The sequence below is a fragment of the Microcaecilia unicolor genome, chromosome 1, assembly GCF_901765095.1.
Source record: "Microcaecilia unicolor chromosome 1, aMicUni1.1, whole genome shotgun sequence".
Classification (NCBI taxonomy): domain Eukaryota; kingdom Metazoa; phylum Chordata; class Amphibia; order Gymnophiona; family Siphonopidae; genus Microcaecilia; species Microcaecilia unicolor.
Genome location: NC_044031.1, coordinates 588,681,560 through 588,701,386, shown reverse-complemented (window position 1 = coordinate 588,701,386; position 19,827 = coordinate 588,681,560). Strand labels below are relative to the sequence as shown.

Below are 19,827 nucleotides of genomic sequence, written 5' to 3'. Positions count from 1 at the left end.
ATTTTAAACTTACTATGACATTCCACAAGTAGCCAATGATGTTCCTTGGGCAAAGGTATCATATACCCAAACCGGCCAGAATGACAAAGCAACCAAGCAACCGGATGATACAGTCCTGTAGAATTTGCAGTTTGTTCAAAAGGCAATGTAAAATACTAGGATAAACAATATTACAACAGTCAAGTCTAGTCTTGAAAAGGGTAAGTAAAGGAGAATGAAAGGAAGAATGATCAAACAAGTTACATACAGTACGTAATTGATGTAATGTGAAAAATCCTGCTTTACATATGAAACCTGATGAGCAAAGGATAGCTGATAATCAAATATAATTCCAAGATAATGAAATGATTCAGCTGGGGTTATTGTTTTACCCAGCAAATGCAAATCGGAGATTGGGCGAGATAAGGATCCTGTAAGACAGCAGTCTACTATCTTTTCTCTGTTAAGGACCAACCAATTTGTTGCTAATTTGTCGCCAGCCATTGAGCGATCCTATCTAAGCAAAGTTGTAATGGACTAATATCAAGATTCGCTGGATTAGTATGGTGTAGAAGAAGAATATCATCAGCATAAATATGAAATGAAATGGTACATTCTTGAATGAGTGACACCAATGGACTTAGGAATGAATTAAACAACAGAGGAGAGAGAATAGAGCCTTGGGCACCCCACAATGAGATGGATGAAACCAACACAAAACCGTATGCATTAAACACAGATCTGACAGACGGGATAAGAGGAGTGAATGGTCAACTAGATCAAATGCTGCCGATAAGTCCAAAGAAATTGGCTGTTACAAAATTAGATCATGCCTAAAAGTAGGATGGTGCAAACTGGTGTGTACTCATAGGGTAGCCCTGCTCAGAGGTGGTGCGTGGGCAGAGTCGCAATTTATGCATTTCCTTTATAAAGCATACATGTGCAATTACAACTGCTCTTGAACAAGTATAATATCCATGTCTTCATTCTCTGTATGATTTCTGCAAGATTTTTTCTAGTATTTAATATTTTATAGACACTTGCAGGCTTATTTTCGAAAGGGATCACCGGCGATCTTCCGACACAAATCGGGAGATTGCCGGCGATCTCCTGATCCCGGCCAAATCGGTATTATCGAAAGCCGATTTTGGCCGGCTTCAACTGCTGTTTCGTCGTGGCGCCGGCCAACCTTCAAGGGGGCATGTTGGTAGGGTAGCGAAGGAGGGATGGGGGGCGGAACGGGGGCATGGGTATGAGATGGCCGGCTTCGCCTTATAATGGAAAAAAAGAGGCCGGCTCGAACGAGCATTTCGCCGGCCAGACTTGGTCCATTTATTTTTAGGACCAAGTTTGGAAAAAGTGCCCCAACTGACCGCATGACCACCAGAGGAAAGCGAGGATCACTTCCCCTTACTCCCCCAGTGGTCACCAACCCCCTCCCACCCAAAAAAACAAACAAACTTTTTTTTGCCAGCCTGTATGCCAGCCTGAAATGTCATACCCAGCTCCTTGACAGCAGTATGCAGGTCCCTGGAGCAGTTTTTAGTGGGTGCAGTGCACTTCAGGCAGGTGGACCCAGGCCCATCCCCCCCCCTACCTGTTCCACTTGTGGTGGTTAATGTAGAGCCCTCCAACCCCCCCCAAAACCCACTGTACCCACATGTAGGTGCCCCCCTTCACCCCTTAGGGCTATGGTAATGGTGTAGAGTTGTGCCGAGTGGGTTTTGGGGGGGCGATTTGGGGGGCTCAGCACACATGGTAAGGGTGCTATGCACCTGGAAGCTTTTTTTTTTTTAAGTGTCCCCTAGGGTGCCCAGTTGGTGTCCTGACATGTGAGGGGGACCAGTGCACTACAAATGCTGGCTCCTCCCAAACCCAAATGCCTTGCATTTCGCTGGGTTTGAGATGGCCGGGCCCGCTTTCCATTATGGCTGAAAAACAAAGCCGGCCATCTCATATAAACCCAGCGATCCTTCTCTAAACCCGGTGAGCGATTTGGCTGGCGCCAAATGTATTTCGAAAATACGCTTGGCTCCACCCACTTACGGCACCAGCCCTAAGATGGCCGGCCATCGATTTGGCTGGCGCCATTCGATTATGCCCCTCAAAGGCACCTGTATATCTGTATAAAATATGGGAAAAAATGGAACTTGGCTGCCCTGTTAGCATAGGTGTACTATTATTTGGATTTAGTGTTGATCACAGAGAGAGAGCCATGACTGGGATATAGTTATACTGGGCTATAATCTGTTCAGGAAAGACAGGGTAGGAAGAAAGGAAGGAAGGGGGTGTGGCACTATATGTAGAAGATAATATTAAAGCCACACAATTGTAGGACCTACAGGGTAAGGAAGAGGCACTGTGAGTTAATCTGGAAGGATGGAATGGCAAATTTATTTACACTGGTGTGATATACAGGCCTCCTTCACAGACAGAAGAAGTGGGCAGATTTAATTGAAGACATTCAAAATATGGCAGTGAAAGTAGAAGTACTACTAATAGGTGATTTCCATGTGCCTGATGTTGATTGGGGTATCTCTATTATGGGGTTTTTTAGAAGCAGGGAGATCTTGGATTCTCTACAGGGGAATTATTCCAGCAGTTGGTAATGGAACCCATGCAGGGTGGGGCCATACTGGACTTAGTGCTTACTAGAGTGTTTCTGATGTTATAGTAGGTGATCATCTGGCATTCAGTGATCACCAGATAGTGTAGTTTAATATAAAAATAGGTGTGGAGAGGGTTCATTCAAAAGTGAAAGTTTTACACTTAAAAAAAAAACTTTGTTCAGATGGGGGATTACCTCAAGGAATTGTCTGAATGGGAACATTTGGTAGAAGTTGGAAAGCATTGGGCAAAACTGAAATGAGCTGTTGTAAGAGCAACAAAACTTTTTTTAAGGAAAGTAACTAAAAGTAAGAGGAAAAGGAGGCCACTTTGGTTCTCAAAAGTAGTAGCTGAAAAGGTAAGGAAAAATAAGTTAGCTTTTATAAACTACAAGAGATCACAGAAAGAGAAAGACAGGTGACAATATCTTGAAAAGAGAAGCTGGTAGAGTAGTCAGGAAAGCAAAAATACAAGTGGAAGAAAAAATGGCTACTATGATAAAATGGATGGACAAGACATTTTTTAGATATGTCAGTGATAGGAGGAAGTGCAAAAGTGGCATTCTGAGACTCAGGTGAAGGAGAGGAATATGTAGAAGCTCATAACGATAAGTCAGAATTGCTTAACAGATATTTCTGTTCACAAGGACTGGGATCAGGACTGCAGTAGACAAACACAAATAGGGATGGAAGGGTGGTAGTCCTTGAACGATTTTCAGAGAACTGTGTTTGTGAGGAGCTAGCTAAACTAAAGGTGGACAAAACGATGAGGCTGGATGGCAAACATCTGAGGGTACCGAAGGAACTTAGGGAATTTCTAGCAGCTATGCTGGCTGATCTTTTCAATGCTTCTCTAGAGTTGGGAGTGGTCCTGGAGTACTGGAGAAGTGCAGATGAGGTCCCTCTCCACAATAGCAGAAGTAAGGAAGAGGTTGGGAACTATAGGCCTTAAGTCTGACTTCTGTGATAAGTAAATTCTACGAGGTCAAGCAGGCCTTCATAATCTCACAACTGGGTGATGTCATCTGATGGAGCCCGGCATGGATGCTGATAGTGAGTAATTTAGAAGGTTCTTGCAACATCCCACCTCGCATGTGCTGCTGTCTTCCCACCTACCGCATGAACTTGGATACCTCAGTTCATTTTTCTGCAGAGCAGGGAGGACACACTTTGTGTTTTCCTTCATGTGCATACCTTTTTCAATTGTGAATACCTTCCTGTATGAATTATGTTTGCCCTTGTTCTTTCATTTATTCTTCAGTCTTTTATTTTTAAAAAAAATTTTTTCCGTTTATTTCAATCTTGCATCATTTTTATTTCCTTTCTTTTTCGCGAGTGGCTGGGCCAGTTAGGCTGCAGCCCCAATTTCAGTTTGAACATTGCCCTTTTCGAGAGTTCAAGATTGAGGAATTTAATTTAGCTGCAATTCTTTTTTTTTTGATTTCTCAGAAGACCTCCAGTGGCTTCAAAAAGTGCGCCCAATGTAGTCGGGTGATTTCTGTCATGGACCCACATTCTTGGTGCATCGGGCGCCTTGGACCTGATCATGAGCCTAATTCCTGTTCTCTCTGTTTAAAAATGCAGTTCAGCAGGCTTGGAAAGTGCAACAAAAGCTGCCTTTTGGCTCCTCGAAGGCCGACATATTGATGTTGGCACTGGAAGCATCGACTTCCATTGTTGCTAAGACTTCGACATCCACTGGGAGTACTTGCGTTGAGGAGGTCTCTATCTGCCTCCACATTGGGTGCTACGGCATTGGAATCACCAATACCCGAGAAGTGCCGGCACCGGGAGAAGTGCTCCCCCTCTTTGTAAGAGGTGCTAGTGTTGAAGTCACTGAGCAGCCAGGTCCCTGCTTCTGTTTCGACACCGGCAGTTTGTCAGGCTGTCTCTCTCTTGGCTCCCCCGTCCTGCCTTTGCTGATGCCTACTTTCGATGAGCGGTTCCGGACCCTAGTAGAGAGGACCTGGTGCAGTTGATGCAGGAGCACATTGCACAGACATTAAGGGCGCTTTCCTTGCCAGTGGAACAGCCTCAGCCTCCTACTGAGACTCAATTGATGCCAGTGCAGAGATCATCGAAGCTGGCACCTAGAAGGGTAATGACATTGATGCATCCAGTACCGCTCTTGATGTTGGGGGAGTAGGGCTGTATCTTGGGGCTCTTCAGAGTGTGGACATAGATCCACTGGGTTGAGGTCAGTCCAGACCCATTCAGCTATATATGAATATGCTGGAGTCTGATTGGTACCACTCATGGGGATCCACATTACTTCTCAGAGGAGGAGTCCTATGACATACCCTCTGATCACTCCCCACCTCAAGAGAGATGAAAGTCCCCTCCTGAGGGACTTTCTTTCACTGGATTTGTAAAGGAGATGGCTGCTGCTATCCCATTTAAGTTGGATATGGAGGAACATCCCAGGGCATAAATGTTGACTGTCTTGGGCTATAAGTCACCGCCTAAGGAAGGAGTCATTGTGCCATTTGCACCCTATCCTTCAGGACACACTGATGATGAACTGGGAATCTCCCCTCTCAGTGCAGGTCGCACCTAAGAAGGTGGATACACAATGCCGTATCCAGAAGGTTCCCGGATTCAAGAGGGCACCATTGCCACACATTTCTGTGGTGGTCAAATCTATCAATCGGGCTAGGAGTTCCAAGTCTCATGCCTTGACTTCCCTCGGATAGAGAGGCTAGAACATATGGGAGGAAAAGTTTTCAGGCCTCTATACTTGTTGCCGGCATCCAGTCCTGCCAGCTCTACATGAGCCTATACATGGAGTCTTTAAAATAAGTGTTGCCATACTGGGACAGACCAAAGGTCCATCAATCCCAGCATCCTTTTTCCAACAGTGGCCAATCCAGGTTACATGTACTTGACAAGATCCCAAAACAGTACAATACATTTTATACATAAGCTTATCCTATACATAAGTAGTGGATTTTCCCCAAGTCAATCTTAATAAGGGTTTGTGGACTTAAAGGAAGGTATCCAAACCTTTTTTTTAAAGCCTGCTAAGCTAACTGCTTTTACCACATTCTCTGGCAGTGAATTCCAGTGAATTTAATTGCACATTGAGTCAAAAAATATTTTCTTTGATTTGTTTTAAATTTACTACTTAGTAGCTCCATTATGTAGCCCCTAGTCCTAGTATTTTTGGAAAGAGTAAACAAGCTATTCACATCTACCTGTACTCCACTCGCTATTTTATAGACCTGTATCATATCTCCCCTCAGCCCTCTTTTCTCCAAGCTGAAGAGCCCTAGGCGCTCTAGCCTTTCCTCATAGGGAAGTCATCTCATTGCCTTTATCATTTTTGTCGACCTTCTCTGTACTTTTTCTAATTCTACTCACCAGAATTGCACACAGTATTCAATGTGAGGTTGCACCATGGAACAATACAAAGGCATTATAACATATTAATTTTTGGTTTTCATTCCTTTCCTAATAATACTTAACATGCTATTTGCTTTCTTAGCCACCTTCTGCACATTGAGCAGAAAGTTTCAACGTGTCCTCGATGATCCCTTTTCTGGTCGGGGACTCCTAATGTGGAACCTTGCATCACCTAAGTTTAGTTTGGGTTCCTCTTTCCCACATGCATCACTTTGCACTTTCTCACATTAGATGTCATCTGCCATTTGGATGCCCAGTCTCGTAAGGTCCTCTTGTAATTTTTCACAATCCTCTTACGATTTAACAACTTTGAATAACTTTGTGTCATCACCAAATTTAATTACCTCACTAGTTACTCCCATCTCTAGATCATTTATTAATATGTTAAGTAGCAGCGGTCCCAGCACAGACCCGTGGGGAACCTATCTACTCATCTCCATTGAGAATACTGACCATTTAACCCTACTTTCTGTTTTCTAACTTTTAACCAGTTTTTAATCCACAATAGAACTGAGTTTTGTAGATTCTCTCTCAGGATCAGGCTTAGAGCTTCGCCAGTTGACCAGTAAGAGAGAGTGTAGAACATACCTGGCATGGGGCACTTATGATACTTTTGGTGTTGCATCTGGACAATCCGCCATGGGTGTGGGAATGCACAGACTGTCATGGCTGCGTGTCTCTGAACTTGAACTAGGACCATCAGTTCAGTAGAGACTTGTCGGTGTGCTGTGCCGAGGGGACATACTATTTGGAGATGAGATGGAAAAGGTTGCTGATCATGTCAAAAATATACTGACACCATTCAAACTTTATCTCAGCACCGTCTGCTTCATCTTCCGTTACAAGAGTTTTGAGTAGGTGTAGGTGGGAACCCTACTGCTGTCATAGGCGTATGTTCTCACCTTCTTCTCTCTTTACCCAGTTTTCTCAGACCCAGTGTCCCAGGTCTCACCAGCCCCTTCTCCAGAATACCAGCCAGCTCCTCAGTAAAAGCAGGGAATGGGCTTATGACTGGCTCCAGAAGAGAATATTCACACTCCAAGGAACCGTCCTGAATGGCTTACCACTATGAGGGAGGCTGAATTTGTACCATCACCTGGCGGGTTCTTCAGGTAGTCTATCTTGATTATGCCCTAAATTAACATCAAAGACCACCAGATCCTAGCAAGAGCATCTTACATCAGCTCTCAGCACAAACAGTACTTTTAGAGGAAATCTCTGCCCTTCTGGAGGTCAGTACAGTCGAACCCATTCCACCTAGGGAAAAGGGAAGGGATTCTATTCCAGGTACTTCCTTGTGCCAAGAAGACAGGGGAATTCTGTCCTATCCTAGCTGTAATGGCCCTAAGCAAATTTCTAGTCAGAGAGAAGTTCAGGATGATTTCCCTGGGCACCCGTCTACCCATGATTCAGGTAAATAATTGGCTATGCTCTCTGAACTTAAAGGATGCCTATACTCATATTTCGATACTTCCTAGTCACAGGAAGTATCTTCGATTTCGTATGGGGAAACTCCACTACCAATATCGTGTTCTGCTGTTTGGCCTCCTGTGAGCTCCTAGGGAATTCACCCAGTGTCTAGCAGTAGTTGAAGCATGTCTATGCAGCCTGGGAGTGTAAGTGTTTCCCTATGTGGACGGATTGGTTGATCAAGAGCATATCACAGGAAGGGCGGCAGAGTCAGTGCATCTAACTGGTCAGGTGTTGGAGCTACTAGGGTTTGACGTCAACTATCCCAAATCCCCCTTCATCCTGTTCACCAATTGGAGTACATAGGAGCCCTGCTGGACACATTGCAAGCTCGATCTTTTCTTCCACAAGTGAAAGCGGATACCTTGGTGTAGCTCATCTCGTAAGTCCACAGCAGTAAGCAGGTTTAAGCTCACAAGGCTTCAACAGTGTGTGTTGCTCCCATGGCACATCTCCACTTCAGAGAGTGGTCTCAGGTGACTGGGAATCAATTGGATGTCATCCAGATTCCTCCATCGTTGTCTTACACCCTTCTCTAGTGGACAGTTTGGTCCAATTCGACTCTGGGACTACCATTCCAAATTCCACCACCTCTGAGGTGTGGACAAAGGATACTCCCAACCTGGGTTGAGGAGCTCAATGTATATGGGCTTCACATCAAGGCAAGTGGCTTTCTCAGGATACTCAACTTCATATCAACCTCCTCAAGCTCAAGGCAATCTGGAATGCTCTAAAGGCTTTCAGAGATCAACTGCAGAACCAAATTGTTCTTATTCAGACAACCAGGTTGCAATGTTCTGTGTGAACAGCAGAGGGTACGGCATCTTACTCCTTGTGTCAGGAAGCAGTGGGCATATGGCAGTGGACATCCGAGCCATATACCTGCACTTGAAAGAGAACTGCCTGGTTGACAGACTGAGCAGTATTTTTTTGAAAGAGTAAACAAGCGATTCACGTCTACCCGTTCTACTCCACTCATTATTTTATAGACCTCTTATCGTGGAGTGGAGGAGTGCCCTAGTGGTTAGAGCACAGGTCTTGCAATCCAGAGGCGGCCAGTTCAAATCCCATTGCTGCTCTTTGTGATCTTAACCCTCCATTGCCTCAGGTACAAACTTCGATTGTGAGCCCTCCTGGGACAGAAAAATATCCAATGTACCTGAATGTAACTCACCTTGAGCTACTACGGAAAAAGGTGTGAGCAAAATCCAAATAAATAAATAAAAATATCTCTCAGCTGTCTTATTTCCAAGCTGAAGAGGCGTAGCCGCTTTAGCCTTCCCTCATAGGGAAGTCGTCCTATCCCCTTTATCATTTTCATCAACCTTCTCTGTACTTTTTCTAATTCCACTCACTAGAATTGCACACAGTATTCGAGGTGATGTTGCACCATGGAACAATAACAGAGGCATTTTAACATCCTCATTTTTGGTTTCCATTCCTTTTCTAATAATACTTAACACTCTGTTTGCTTTCTTAAACGCACTAGTGGTCTCTCAATATGGGCATACCCTGCAAGATCTTCTGAGCATGGGGCACCCCCTTGGTGGATCTTTTTGCCACTCATCTGAACAGCAAGGCCCCTCAGTTATGCTCTTGGTTCAGATCACATGGCAGACTAGCATCAGATGTCTTTCTCCTTCATTGGGGGGGGGGGGGGGGGGGGGAAGGGTCATTTATGTGCATACTCCCCAATATCCCTCATAGAGAAGACTTTGCTGAAACTCAAGCAAGATCATGGAACCTTACTGGCCGAGACAGATCTGGTTCCCTCCTATCTTTCTTTACAATGACTTGATATACCACATATGGCCATAGAGGCTTCTGTGTGGTTTACAACAAAATCTGAAAGCTGCTTAGAAATGAAAAAGAGGTACAGACGAAGAGAAAAGTAAAAGTGGAGGAGTGGCCTAGTGGTTAGAGCACCTGGCTTGACATCCATTGTGTCAGGTACCAACTTAGATTGTGAGCTCTCCAGGGCAGGGGCGTAGCTACGGGTGGGCCTGGGTGGGCACAGGCCCACCCATATTTGGCTCAGGCCCACCCAGTCTTATTGAACACCAATCAGCTGCCAGCAATCCTGCACACCTACACGCAGTAGTCCAATCGCATTAGTAAATGTGCAGAAAGCAGTGAAGCACCTCCTAATGCCTTGCCTTGCTTTGTTTTGCTTTGTTTCCTGCAATCGGGAGTCAAGCATCGGATAGGAGGGGGAGGGGGGAAGAGGCTCCACTCTGCATCGCTCCGCACCGCACCCTTCTTATGGTGGTTTACTTCTCTCTGCTGCTCTGTCTCCGTTCCCAACGGCTGCCTGCTGCCTCTCCTCTAGCATATGCTAACTTACGCGGTCTGCCCTGCAGTGCATGCATCGATCTGGCCAGGTTTCATCTCGTCGTCTCCAGTGAGCCCCCATCCAGGACCCAAGGGGTTGAATTGAGAGCGGGAGACAGCATGGCGGCAAAGGGTTGAGGCCACGGACTCAGAGGTTGGTCTGTTTTTCCTCCCTCGCGCACAGGCCATATCCCCGTGCACTCGGGGTAGGGCAAAATGGGCCTGTGGGCTGCTGCATCCACGTTGTCCTTCTTTATTGTTGGTGGTGTTTTTGCTTGATCTTGCTTGTATTTTTAAGCAAGCCGGCTTGTGCAGTATGCGGATGTACACAGAGAAAGTATAATAACGGGATAACTTTTCGTGGGTAGAGTTGTGATCATCAGTGTGTCGTTTGGAGAGGCTGCTTGTGGGGACACCCTAGCACGTGATGTATTTGTGTGGAGATATTTTCCTCCTGGGTGAAGGGGCCACTAAAGCAGACATTATGAGAATCAGGTGCTTGACATTCAGAGTTTCTATCAATCTATTATTTACTTATTTTATGGCATTTTTATGTATGTAACAACCAAGATATGCACTAAGGGATATGAATTGGGTTGATACATGGGAGCATTTGAAGTATTTTTTTTTTTCCTGTGTCTGGGTCAAGGGAGGGGGATGGTTTTGTGGGAACTTGCTCCTTTTGTTTTGTGGGGTGCGGTGGTATATTATAAGGTGCACTTAAGATTGTTTATTGCTGCTATTTAAGAGAGAAATATTGGTGATGGGGCAGAGCTACCATCATACAGAAGTCAAGGATCAGTCTGGGTGTGTGCCAACATTTTCCAGTTCTGTAAAGTCTGTTTGGTTGTGAAAGGCATATATATATATTTTTTTTTTTTTGGGGGGGGGGGGGGGGTTAATCTTTGTCTCCCAGCTCTGTGTTTGTATATAGATGAGTTCCAGGAATAATGATGGCTAAGGGAAAGCAGCAGTAAAACAGTTGGAGCTGAATGACACTTATGTTTTCCAAATGATGATGCATAGCTTGATGGGATGTCCTTGTTGTAAGACCAGAGTAAATAATTTCTTAGCTTCTTGCCTCAAATTAACCAAGGAGGAACAACTCTATTATTCTGTCTCACTGTATTTCCAGTTTTAGCACAGTATAAGTCATCATGAGGACAAAATATAAGAAAACCAATGGACTGCATTAGGGGCTTATAGCCCATGTAGTTATGTTTAAACAAATGAGAGATCTGCATGAAAGAAAGTATTTTTATTATTTTGACTTATGAAAACCACTTGTCCCTGAAACATGTTCAAAACTGAATAATCCATTTGTACAAAAGAGATGACGTGAAGATGTGATTCCATATGCCACAATGAAAGGAGAGTTTCATTTAATTCAATTTAATTTCTTATAAAGCAAAGTTTGAAGGGATGTGTGCCATTGCTGTAATTATTTTACAGGATACTGTGATGTGTGTTTAGATGTTTGCCATTATAGTAGACTTATGTCTTGTCGAGTTTAAGTGGTTGCTTGTCTAGTAATTAATATGCAAAAACTTATGTATGTTCTATGCACTATTAATCAGAGGGTAGAAGAGCCAATTTAAATCACATGAGAAGAGACCTTTCCTAGGGGTGCCAGCTAGAGCATACACTATTTAGCCATAGCACATTTAAAGCTACCAATTACACAGGTATGCGTACACTTACCTGTTGCTTTTCTGTCCATTACAGACTCAAAGTGGCACATACTGTGATGCTTTGGGTGTGCAATTGGTTGGGTGGTGTGTGTTTTGGCTGGCATTTGGGGGAGGTTTCTTCTCGTGAAAATTTATGTATATAACAGTTGTAACCTGCCTAGAATTGTGGGATAGTGCAGGATTGACATTTTTTAATTTATTTAAAAAATTTCTGTGTCCCATAAAAGTATGTATGTGGTTTATGTTGATGCAGGCCATCTGTTGGGCAGATAATTTTGTCATCAAGTGCATGCTAAGGCATTATTTAGACTATCCCATGAAACATGACTCATACCTATATACATAGTGCCCACCCATATTAGCTCTGGGCCCATCCAAAATGTCAGGTCTGGCTACGCCACTGCTCCAGGGATTGAAAAACGGCCAAAATGGAAGGCTTTTTTTGTGATGAACGCTTTCAACTGTACTCTCCAATATCAGTTGATTTAAAAACGGCCAAAATGGAAGGCTTTTTTGAAGCGGAGCAATTTTTTGTTGTTACTTTTATAGCAGTTTTTCAATCCAGCGCAGTCCCAACGAGAGTGGTAAGACCTCTCGTTAGATTTTCTGGCGTTTTCCACTGTTAAGGCAATCGGAAAAGGTTAGTGCATTTCATTACAATAAGGTTTCTGCACAATTTGCTCATCTGCATTCCGTTTTTGTTAGCTGCTACCGTCGTCGGGAAAAAAGTCTTTAGTGCAAGCCAGAGTTTACTACTTGCTTGTTAAGGGCTCATTAAGTTAGTGCATCTGGCCCTGAGTCTGGTTTGAAAACCAACTCTGTAAAAGTTCATCTCAGTGCAGTTGGTGCTTATCACTGTGTAGGGGGTAAGCCTATCTCTGTACAGCGTCTAGTTGTTTGCTTCATGAGAGCATTGTTTAAAAAAAAACAAAACCCTGTCAAACCTCAAACTGTGTAATGGGATCTCAACATTGTTCTCACCCAACTGCTAAGAGCTCACTTTGAGCTGCTAGACTCCTGTTATCTGAAGTTTTTGAGCTGAAAAGTTGTATTCTTGGTGGTGGTTACTTCAGCTCACAGAGTCAGTGAGCTTCAGGCACTAGTAACTGATTCATCTTATGCTAAGTTTCACCCCAACAGAGTAGTTCTCTGCACACACTCTGTTTCTTCCTAAGATAGTGTCAGAGATCCATTGTTCTGCCAACATTTTTCTCAAAACCACATGCCCATCTTGGTGAACATGTACTGCATACCTTAGATTGCAAGTGAGCCTTAGCTTTGTATCTGGAGCGGACTAAAGCCCACAGACAGTTCACCCACATTTTTGTTTCTTTTGACCCAAATCTAATGGGATAGCCATTGGCAAACACACCATTTCCAGTTGGATAGCAGATTGCGTCTCCTTTGCTTATAGCCACTACTTCATTTCACAACACAAGTTAAGTACTTACTGATACCTTATCTATAGTGAAATGAAGTAGTGGCTATTCAACAACCCAGATTTTCTCCTTTTGTTAAACGTTTAACAACTGGACTGCTAGGATTTATGGTTTTAGTTGTTTGTGAGCATTTTTGAAATTTTGTAATAAAATATAAAGTGACTAAAGGCAATTTGAATATATATACCTTGGAAGAAAGATGAGAGAGGGGAGATATGGTAGAGACATTTAAATACCTATGCGGCATAAATGCACAGGATGTGAGTCTTTTTCATTTGAAAGGAAGCGCTGAGACGAAGGGGTATACGAGGAATATGAAAGGAGATAGACTCAGAAGTAACCTCAGGAAATACTTCTTCACAGAAAGGGTGGCGAATTTGTGGAACTGTCTCCCAGTGAAAATGGTGGAGATGAAAACATTATCTGAATTCAAGAGAGCTTGGGACAAATACATAGAATCTCTAAGGGAGTGATAGGGAGAATAGGTGGCATGGATGGGTAGACTGGATAGGCCAGGGGTTGGCAACTCCGGTCCTCGAGAGCCGCAGGCAGGTCAGGTTTTCAGGATATCCACAATGAATATGCAGGAGATAGATTTGCAAGCACTGCCTTCATGGTATGCAAATCTATCTCCTGCATATTCATTTTGGATATCCTGAAAACCTGGCCTGCCTTCGGCTCTCGAGGACCGGAGTTGCCTGCCCCTGGGATAGGCCATATGGTCTTTACCTGCCTACATAGTAACATAGTAACATAGTAGATGACGGCAGAAAAAGACCTGCACGGTCCATCCAGTCTGCCCAAGAAGATAAATTCATATGTGCTACTTTTTTATTTGTACTGTCCTCCTCAGGGCACAGACTGTATAAGTCTGGCCAGCCCTATCCCCGCCTCCCAACCACCAACCCCCGCCTCCCACCACCAGCTCTGGCACAGACTGTATAAGTCTGCCCAGCACTATCCTCGCCTCCCAACTACCAGTCCCGCCTCCCACCACCAGCTCTGGCACAGACTGTATAAGTCTGCCCAGCACTAGTCCCGCCTCCCAACCACCAGCCCCGGCACAGACCGTATAAGTCTGCCCCAGCACTAGCCCCGCCTCCCAACCACCATCTCTGCCACCCATTCTAGGCTAAGCTCCTGAGGATCCCTTCCTTCTGCACAGGATTCCTTTGTTTATCCCACGCATGTTTGAATTTTCGTTACCGTTTTCATCTCCACCACCTCCCCTTCTATTATTAAATTACTCTTAGTCTGGCCCATTAGAGATGTTAGATTTTGGAGGGACTGATAACATGCTTCAGTTGAAAGTCATAAAATTCCACTTTTCTTTGCAACTCTGTCGAGCAGGGACTGTCTCTTCATGCGCTGCGTACGTCTAGTAGTACTTTAGAAATGATAAGTAGTAGTAGTAGTTCTTTGGATAATGAGGTATCATCTGTTTTTAAGTGCTTTGGATGTGGTTAGGCAGATTTGATCATCCTTAAAGGATTCAGATTTTGAAGGAGATGGTCTATACTATATCTCTGTCATATTAAAATCTGCTGTACCAGGGCTTACCCAAAATGTTATTTAAGGGTATGTTTACTAAGGTGCGTTAGCGTTTCTAATTTGCCTTTAAAGTTAAGGTGCGTTAAATGTTAACGTGCCTATACATTTCTGTGGGCGAATTAGTGTTTAACGTGTGTAAACCATTTACATGCGTTAAAAACACTAATGCGCCTATAGTGCGCCTTAGTGAACATAGGTGTTAATTTGTTGCAACTACTGTAGAGTATGGATGCTAAAGTTGGTCTCAGTGATAAAAGATGGGAGAGAGCTATGTCTGTCCTTATTACCTTGCACTGGATTCCTATCTGAGAATAATCTTTAAGCTATTTATTCTTTTTTTGTGTGTGTGATATGTGCCTACATTATCTCCATCCTTTTTGACCAAGTACTTGCCAGTCAAATCCATCTATTCAGATCTTATTTTCAGCTTAAGAACTGACTCTTGTGTCAATTCATAGCTGAACAATCTCTTGTACATCTCATCAGATTTGGAGTAGCCTGTCAGCTGAGCTTAAGTTGGAGAATAAAAGCTAAAAACACAGTTTTTGTTTGACAGGCTATGAAGTAACAATACCTGGTGATCTGAGTTGGGCATTTGAGAGACTTGGTTAGGGATAGACATTGTTAATATTTTTAAAGCCTTTTTTTTGTTCAGTTATGCTCTGTGTATCCTATTTTTATCTTGTTTAGTATTGCTTTTTATATTGTACTTTGTTATGGATTTGTCTTTATTGTATTCACTGCCCATGGTACAGGACCATTTTTTTATTTATTGTGATCCCTTAAAGAGTTCACTGGTTTAGGTTAAGGGAATGGCATTTATGCTCTGTGGCCTTATTGTAGTTATATTTTATTTTATTTATTGTTCTAGAATAGGCTTTGTATGCTATTTTGCCTTCCTCGAATCTGCCTGAACAATTGAAGCTACTTTCGTGTTCAATACAGTTTGTACACCAAGTCTGAAATCCATGTTTATAGCGCTTAGTGTAATTCATTTTCTCTACTGCCTTTTGATTGAACTGTTATGATGATTTATACAGAAAGTTAAATAATTCAAACAGTAAACAAATGCGCCTTTGGAGTTTCTCTTCAATGAAATCTTTCAGATTTAACCAATAATGGTAAATTCTTACTACAAAGGCTACTAGTATCAGACAAAGCAAGCAAAAAATACCCATGATGTTCCCCCCCTCCCTTTGACTGGTTGTCCACGGTTCAAACTTGGGGTAACGCTATCATTTGCCAGACACTGAATTCATCACTTCTGTAGTGCTTCTAGAGTTTCACAACCTCTTGCAACACAACGCATACTTATCAACAAAAAGGTGGGACACACCAACCAATGTAGAACAGACAGTGTGAACATGGAAAGGACTGATATAGCCAAAAGGAAGCCCATCTAGTGCCTTTTCCAAATTGAAAACAAAGGAAGAGAGGGGATAAAGACCTACTTTTACCCCTCACAATGGCCTGGTTGTTACTGTATGCAAATGCAAGAGAAAGAAGTTTGGTTTGTGTGGGCAGCTGGTTTGCTAGATACTATACCTGTAAGAGCTTCTCTACTGTTGCTCCCAGCACTCAGAGTGAATTACATGCAGTGCGCAGGGCATGGTTTCCCATCTCACTGAGCCACGGAATAGGATAAAAGCTAGAAGTACTCAAAGACTGTTGCTAAAGAGGGGGAAGAGGAGGTGGTGGTGTGTGTAACATGGTCTGGATCACCATGCCCTGCATGCTGCCTGTTAAGTAGGAGGGAAATGCATGTGGAACTCCCCCTACATGTTTAAGAGCTGCAAGATTCTGTTTTCAGAGCCTAGGTGCTGGTCTCTACCTGAGAATCAGGTACTAATGATTTTTCCATGGTATGGTAAAGACTGATAGCACACCTGTTTAGAAATACTACCACATACCAGTGCTGCTTAAATGGTTGAAGGCAAAGCTTCCCAGACTATCAGGTAATCCTAAGTAATAGTTAAGTGTCTATTTGAAACTGTTTGCAGTTCCAGTCTATTTCTACTTTCTTGTTTTTACATTTTAAATAAGAGAATTTTAAGTGTTCCCAATTTGGTAGTTCTAAAGTGTTCACTTAAAAAGCATTGATTCACTATTAAAATTAACATTAGACGGAGAACATTATTCAATTTGTAGTTGTGTTTTGATGCCACTTAAACATAGCTAAAGATTTAGTATATATTTACCCACCTCAAGCTCTTTTTCTTTCTGCAGTATCTTATTAAAGTTAATGAAATCAAGACAAAAAAGGGAGTGGACCTTCTTCAGAATCTTATTAAATATTATCATGCACAATGCAAGTAAGTAACCAGTATATTACCATAACAAGAAAACATGCAAATAAAATTGTTTATGTAAGACCCTTTAGTGAACCAATATGTTGAGTTTCATTATGTTAGCTCTGGAATGTTTCTAATAAAGCTCTTTTTTTCCAGAAAACATTTTTATAGCATTATTGCTTCAAATATAGCTATTTCTATTATGTTAAGTTAGATTGTATTTATTCACTTAAAAGATGACAAATTATACTGTTTTATGAAACATGGGCATTTTAGTGTACATGTTTGTGGCTAATGTTTTGGAAATCTCTTTTTTTGGAAATATTTTGAAATTTTGCTGAAAAAGTGGAAAAGGTTCCTTCAAAAGTTTCTTTTTTTTTTTTTTTTTTAATAAAGTTTTTATTATTTTAAAAGTATCACAAAAGCCTTGCCAATCCCTATAAACCATACTTCCTTGTCATCAAGCAGATGAAGCCATTACGCATGGGTTATGTCCAGCAACCAGCAGGGGAGATAGAGAGCACTCAAACTTTCACAGTGCCCTCTTGGCCAGCTAGCTCCACTGCCTCTTCAGTATTCTCTATCTCCCCTAGCAGGGTGGCTGCAGCTTGTTCGAGCTCCAGAACAATCTGCCGGGAGGTGGTTCCTGGCTTGCCAGTTGTTAACCGGGGTGTTGGAGGCTATAGCAGCTTCACTTTAAAGGCACATAGGTTAGCCCTTTCCCTGCCTTACCCATACCTCTGTGGATGTGGACATATTGCCTTGCTTTCCCTGTCCTTACCCACCAACAGTGGATGCAGGCATATAGGTTCGCCCTTTCCCTGCCTTTCCCACTCATCTGAGCCTCCGGAGTCTTCAATACCTCTGCTTTCCTCACAGCTTAAAAAAAAAAAAAGAAAAGAAAGTCGCGTCGCGTTTTTAAACGCAGACACGCTGGAACAGAGGTTTTTGACCTGATTTTCAGCAGGATTGTAGTTGTACACTAGATCCTTTGAGGTAAGATTGTTTTCCAACTCCTCCGGGGTGGGCCCGCGATCGGGGCGATTTTGGTGCGAAACCGCCATTTTGGATTTTACCGCCGTTTTTCGGCGATGGCTGCGGACAATGTAAAACGCTGTTCCACTTGTGGCAAGCGCAAATCAGCAGCAGGGCTCTGTAAATCGTGCTGTACTGGCGTAGGAGCCGGCCCGAGCATGACTAGCGATGTTTCTTCCCGCTCTGAGCTGGCAGCGGGTGCCATTTTGCTTACACCGCATGGCGCGGCCTCCGTGGACACGGAGAGACCTGAGCCTGGTGGGGCACCTCGAGATGAGGTTATTTCAGGAGTGGCTGGCACCGGATAGGATTTGGGTGCCCAGGGTGAGATTTTCTCCCCGGAATTTGTGCTTTTGCTGCATAAAGCATACATGATGAAAAGAGCCCTTCCTCAGGGGTCGCCTGAGGCTCCTCTGATTGCCCCCCCCCCCCCCCCCCGATGGATTCAGTCCCAGTGAGGTTTTTTTCCCAGATGCTTGGCCTAAAGATAAGCGCAGAAGGGTTAATTCCCCTTCAGATTGTGGTGCACCTTCCCCCCCCCCCCCCCCCCCCCGTGGTCGGGGTGTGAGGATTCGGAGAATTCTGACAGACGTTCTTGGTCTGAGGAACCAGAGTCAGGTGTGGATTTACCACAGGATCTGGATGATCCCTCCGCGATGAGGATTTTCCACCGTGATGAGCTGCCAGCGCTTATTTCAGATACCCTGCAGGCCCTCTCGATTGAAGATCCTGACAGTGGCATGGCCTCCTCCGGTAATCCCAGGATGGCTAGTACCAAGAAAGCTGCTCGGGCCTTCCCTTTGCATGACTCCATCCTAGAGCTTGTTTCGGCTCAGTGGGCTGACCCCGAGGGACCTTTGAGAGTTTCCAGGGATATGGGGCAGTTATACCCTCTGCATGAGGGACATTTGGCTCGTTTTCAAATGCCTTCAGTGGATGCCCTAGTCACTGCGGTGACAAAGAGAACTACCCTCCCTGTTGAAGGAGGTGTTGCCCTGAAGGAGGTTCAAGACCGTAGGCTGCAAACAGCATTGAAACGGTCCTTTGAAATTGCAGGTCTCACTGTTCGGGCGTCTGCATGCAGCTGTTATGCTGTTAGAGCCTGCCTAGCTTGGCTGCAACAGGCAGTGGCTCAGCCCGGAGATGGAGCGGAGCCCTTCTGGCTGATGCCCTTTATGACCTTGTCAGAGCTTCGGCTAAACAAATGGCAGTAGCAGTGGCGGCTCGCCGTCGTCTGTGGCTACGACACTGGGCAGCGGACATGGCCTCTAAGCAAAGGTTGGTGAAGTTGCCTTTTCAAGGACTTCTCCTATTTGGTGAGGAGTTGGAGAAAATTGTGAAAGGCCTGGGTGATCCAAAACCCCAGCGCTTGCCCAAAGATAGGCAGAGGCCTTCCTCTAAGGGCCAGGCGGTCCACTCCTCGTACAGACCTCGCTTCCGTGAAGCTAGAAGTTAACGCCCGGGGCGTTCTGCTGGGTTCACTTCACGTGCCCGTGGTCAGCAGAGGAACTCCTTTCACTCGGACAAGCGTTCCGCAGTCGGTGGCTCAAGACCAGGAGTTCAGGGGCGACCCTCTCAATGATGGTGCGCCGGCCCTCTCCTCGATGCCTGTCATCGTTGGACGGCTTTCCCTCTTTGCCGAGGAGTGGGCCAAGATTTCCTCAGATCAGTGGGTTCTGGACCTGATCAGAGATGGATACAGAATAGAATTCAACGCCCCAGTAAGAGACGTGTTTGTGGAGTCCCGATGCGGTTCTGCCGTCAAACGGGCGGCGGTGGAGGAGACTTTGCAAGGTCTGATTCAGTTAGGGGCTGTGACCCCGGTGCCTCCCGCCGAGCAAGGCTGCGGCCGATACTCCATCTACTTTGTGGTGCCGCGAAAAGGTGGGTCCTTTCGCCCTATTCTGGACTTAAAAGAAGTGAACAAGTCCCTGAGAGTGCGGCATTTCCACATGGAATCCCTGCGCTCCGTCATTGCGGCGGTTCAGCCAGGAGAGTTTCTCACGTCTCTAGACCTGAAAGAAGCTTACTT

The 19,827-nt window shown here is 44.3% G+C and overlaps 1 protein-coding gene across 2 annotated transcripts in view; it reads left to right on the top strand.

The window, feature by feature from the left end:
* Nucleotides 1-19,827, top strand: part of ASAP1 (ArfGAP with SH3 domain, ankyrin repeat and PH domain 1) — an 803,986-nt gene that overhangs the window by 299,890 nt on the left and 484,269 nt on the right. For both annotated transcript variants that reach the window (XM_030219214.1, XM_030219206.1), the window contains exon 9: nucleotides 16,696-16,781. In XM_030219214.1, coding sequence (XP_030075074.1) covers nucleotides 16,696-16,781 — 86 coding nt within the window. The remainder of the gene's footprint in view (nucleotides 1-16,695; nucleotides 16,782-19,827) is intronic.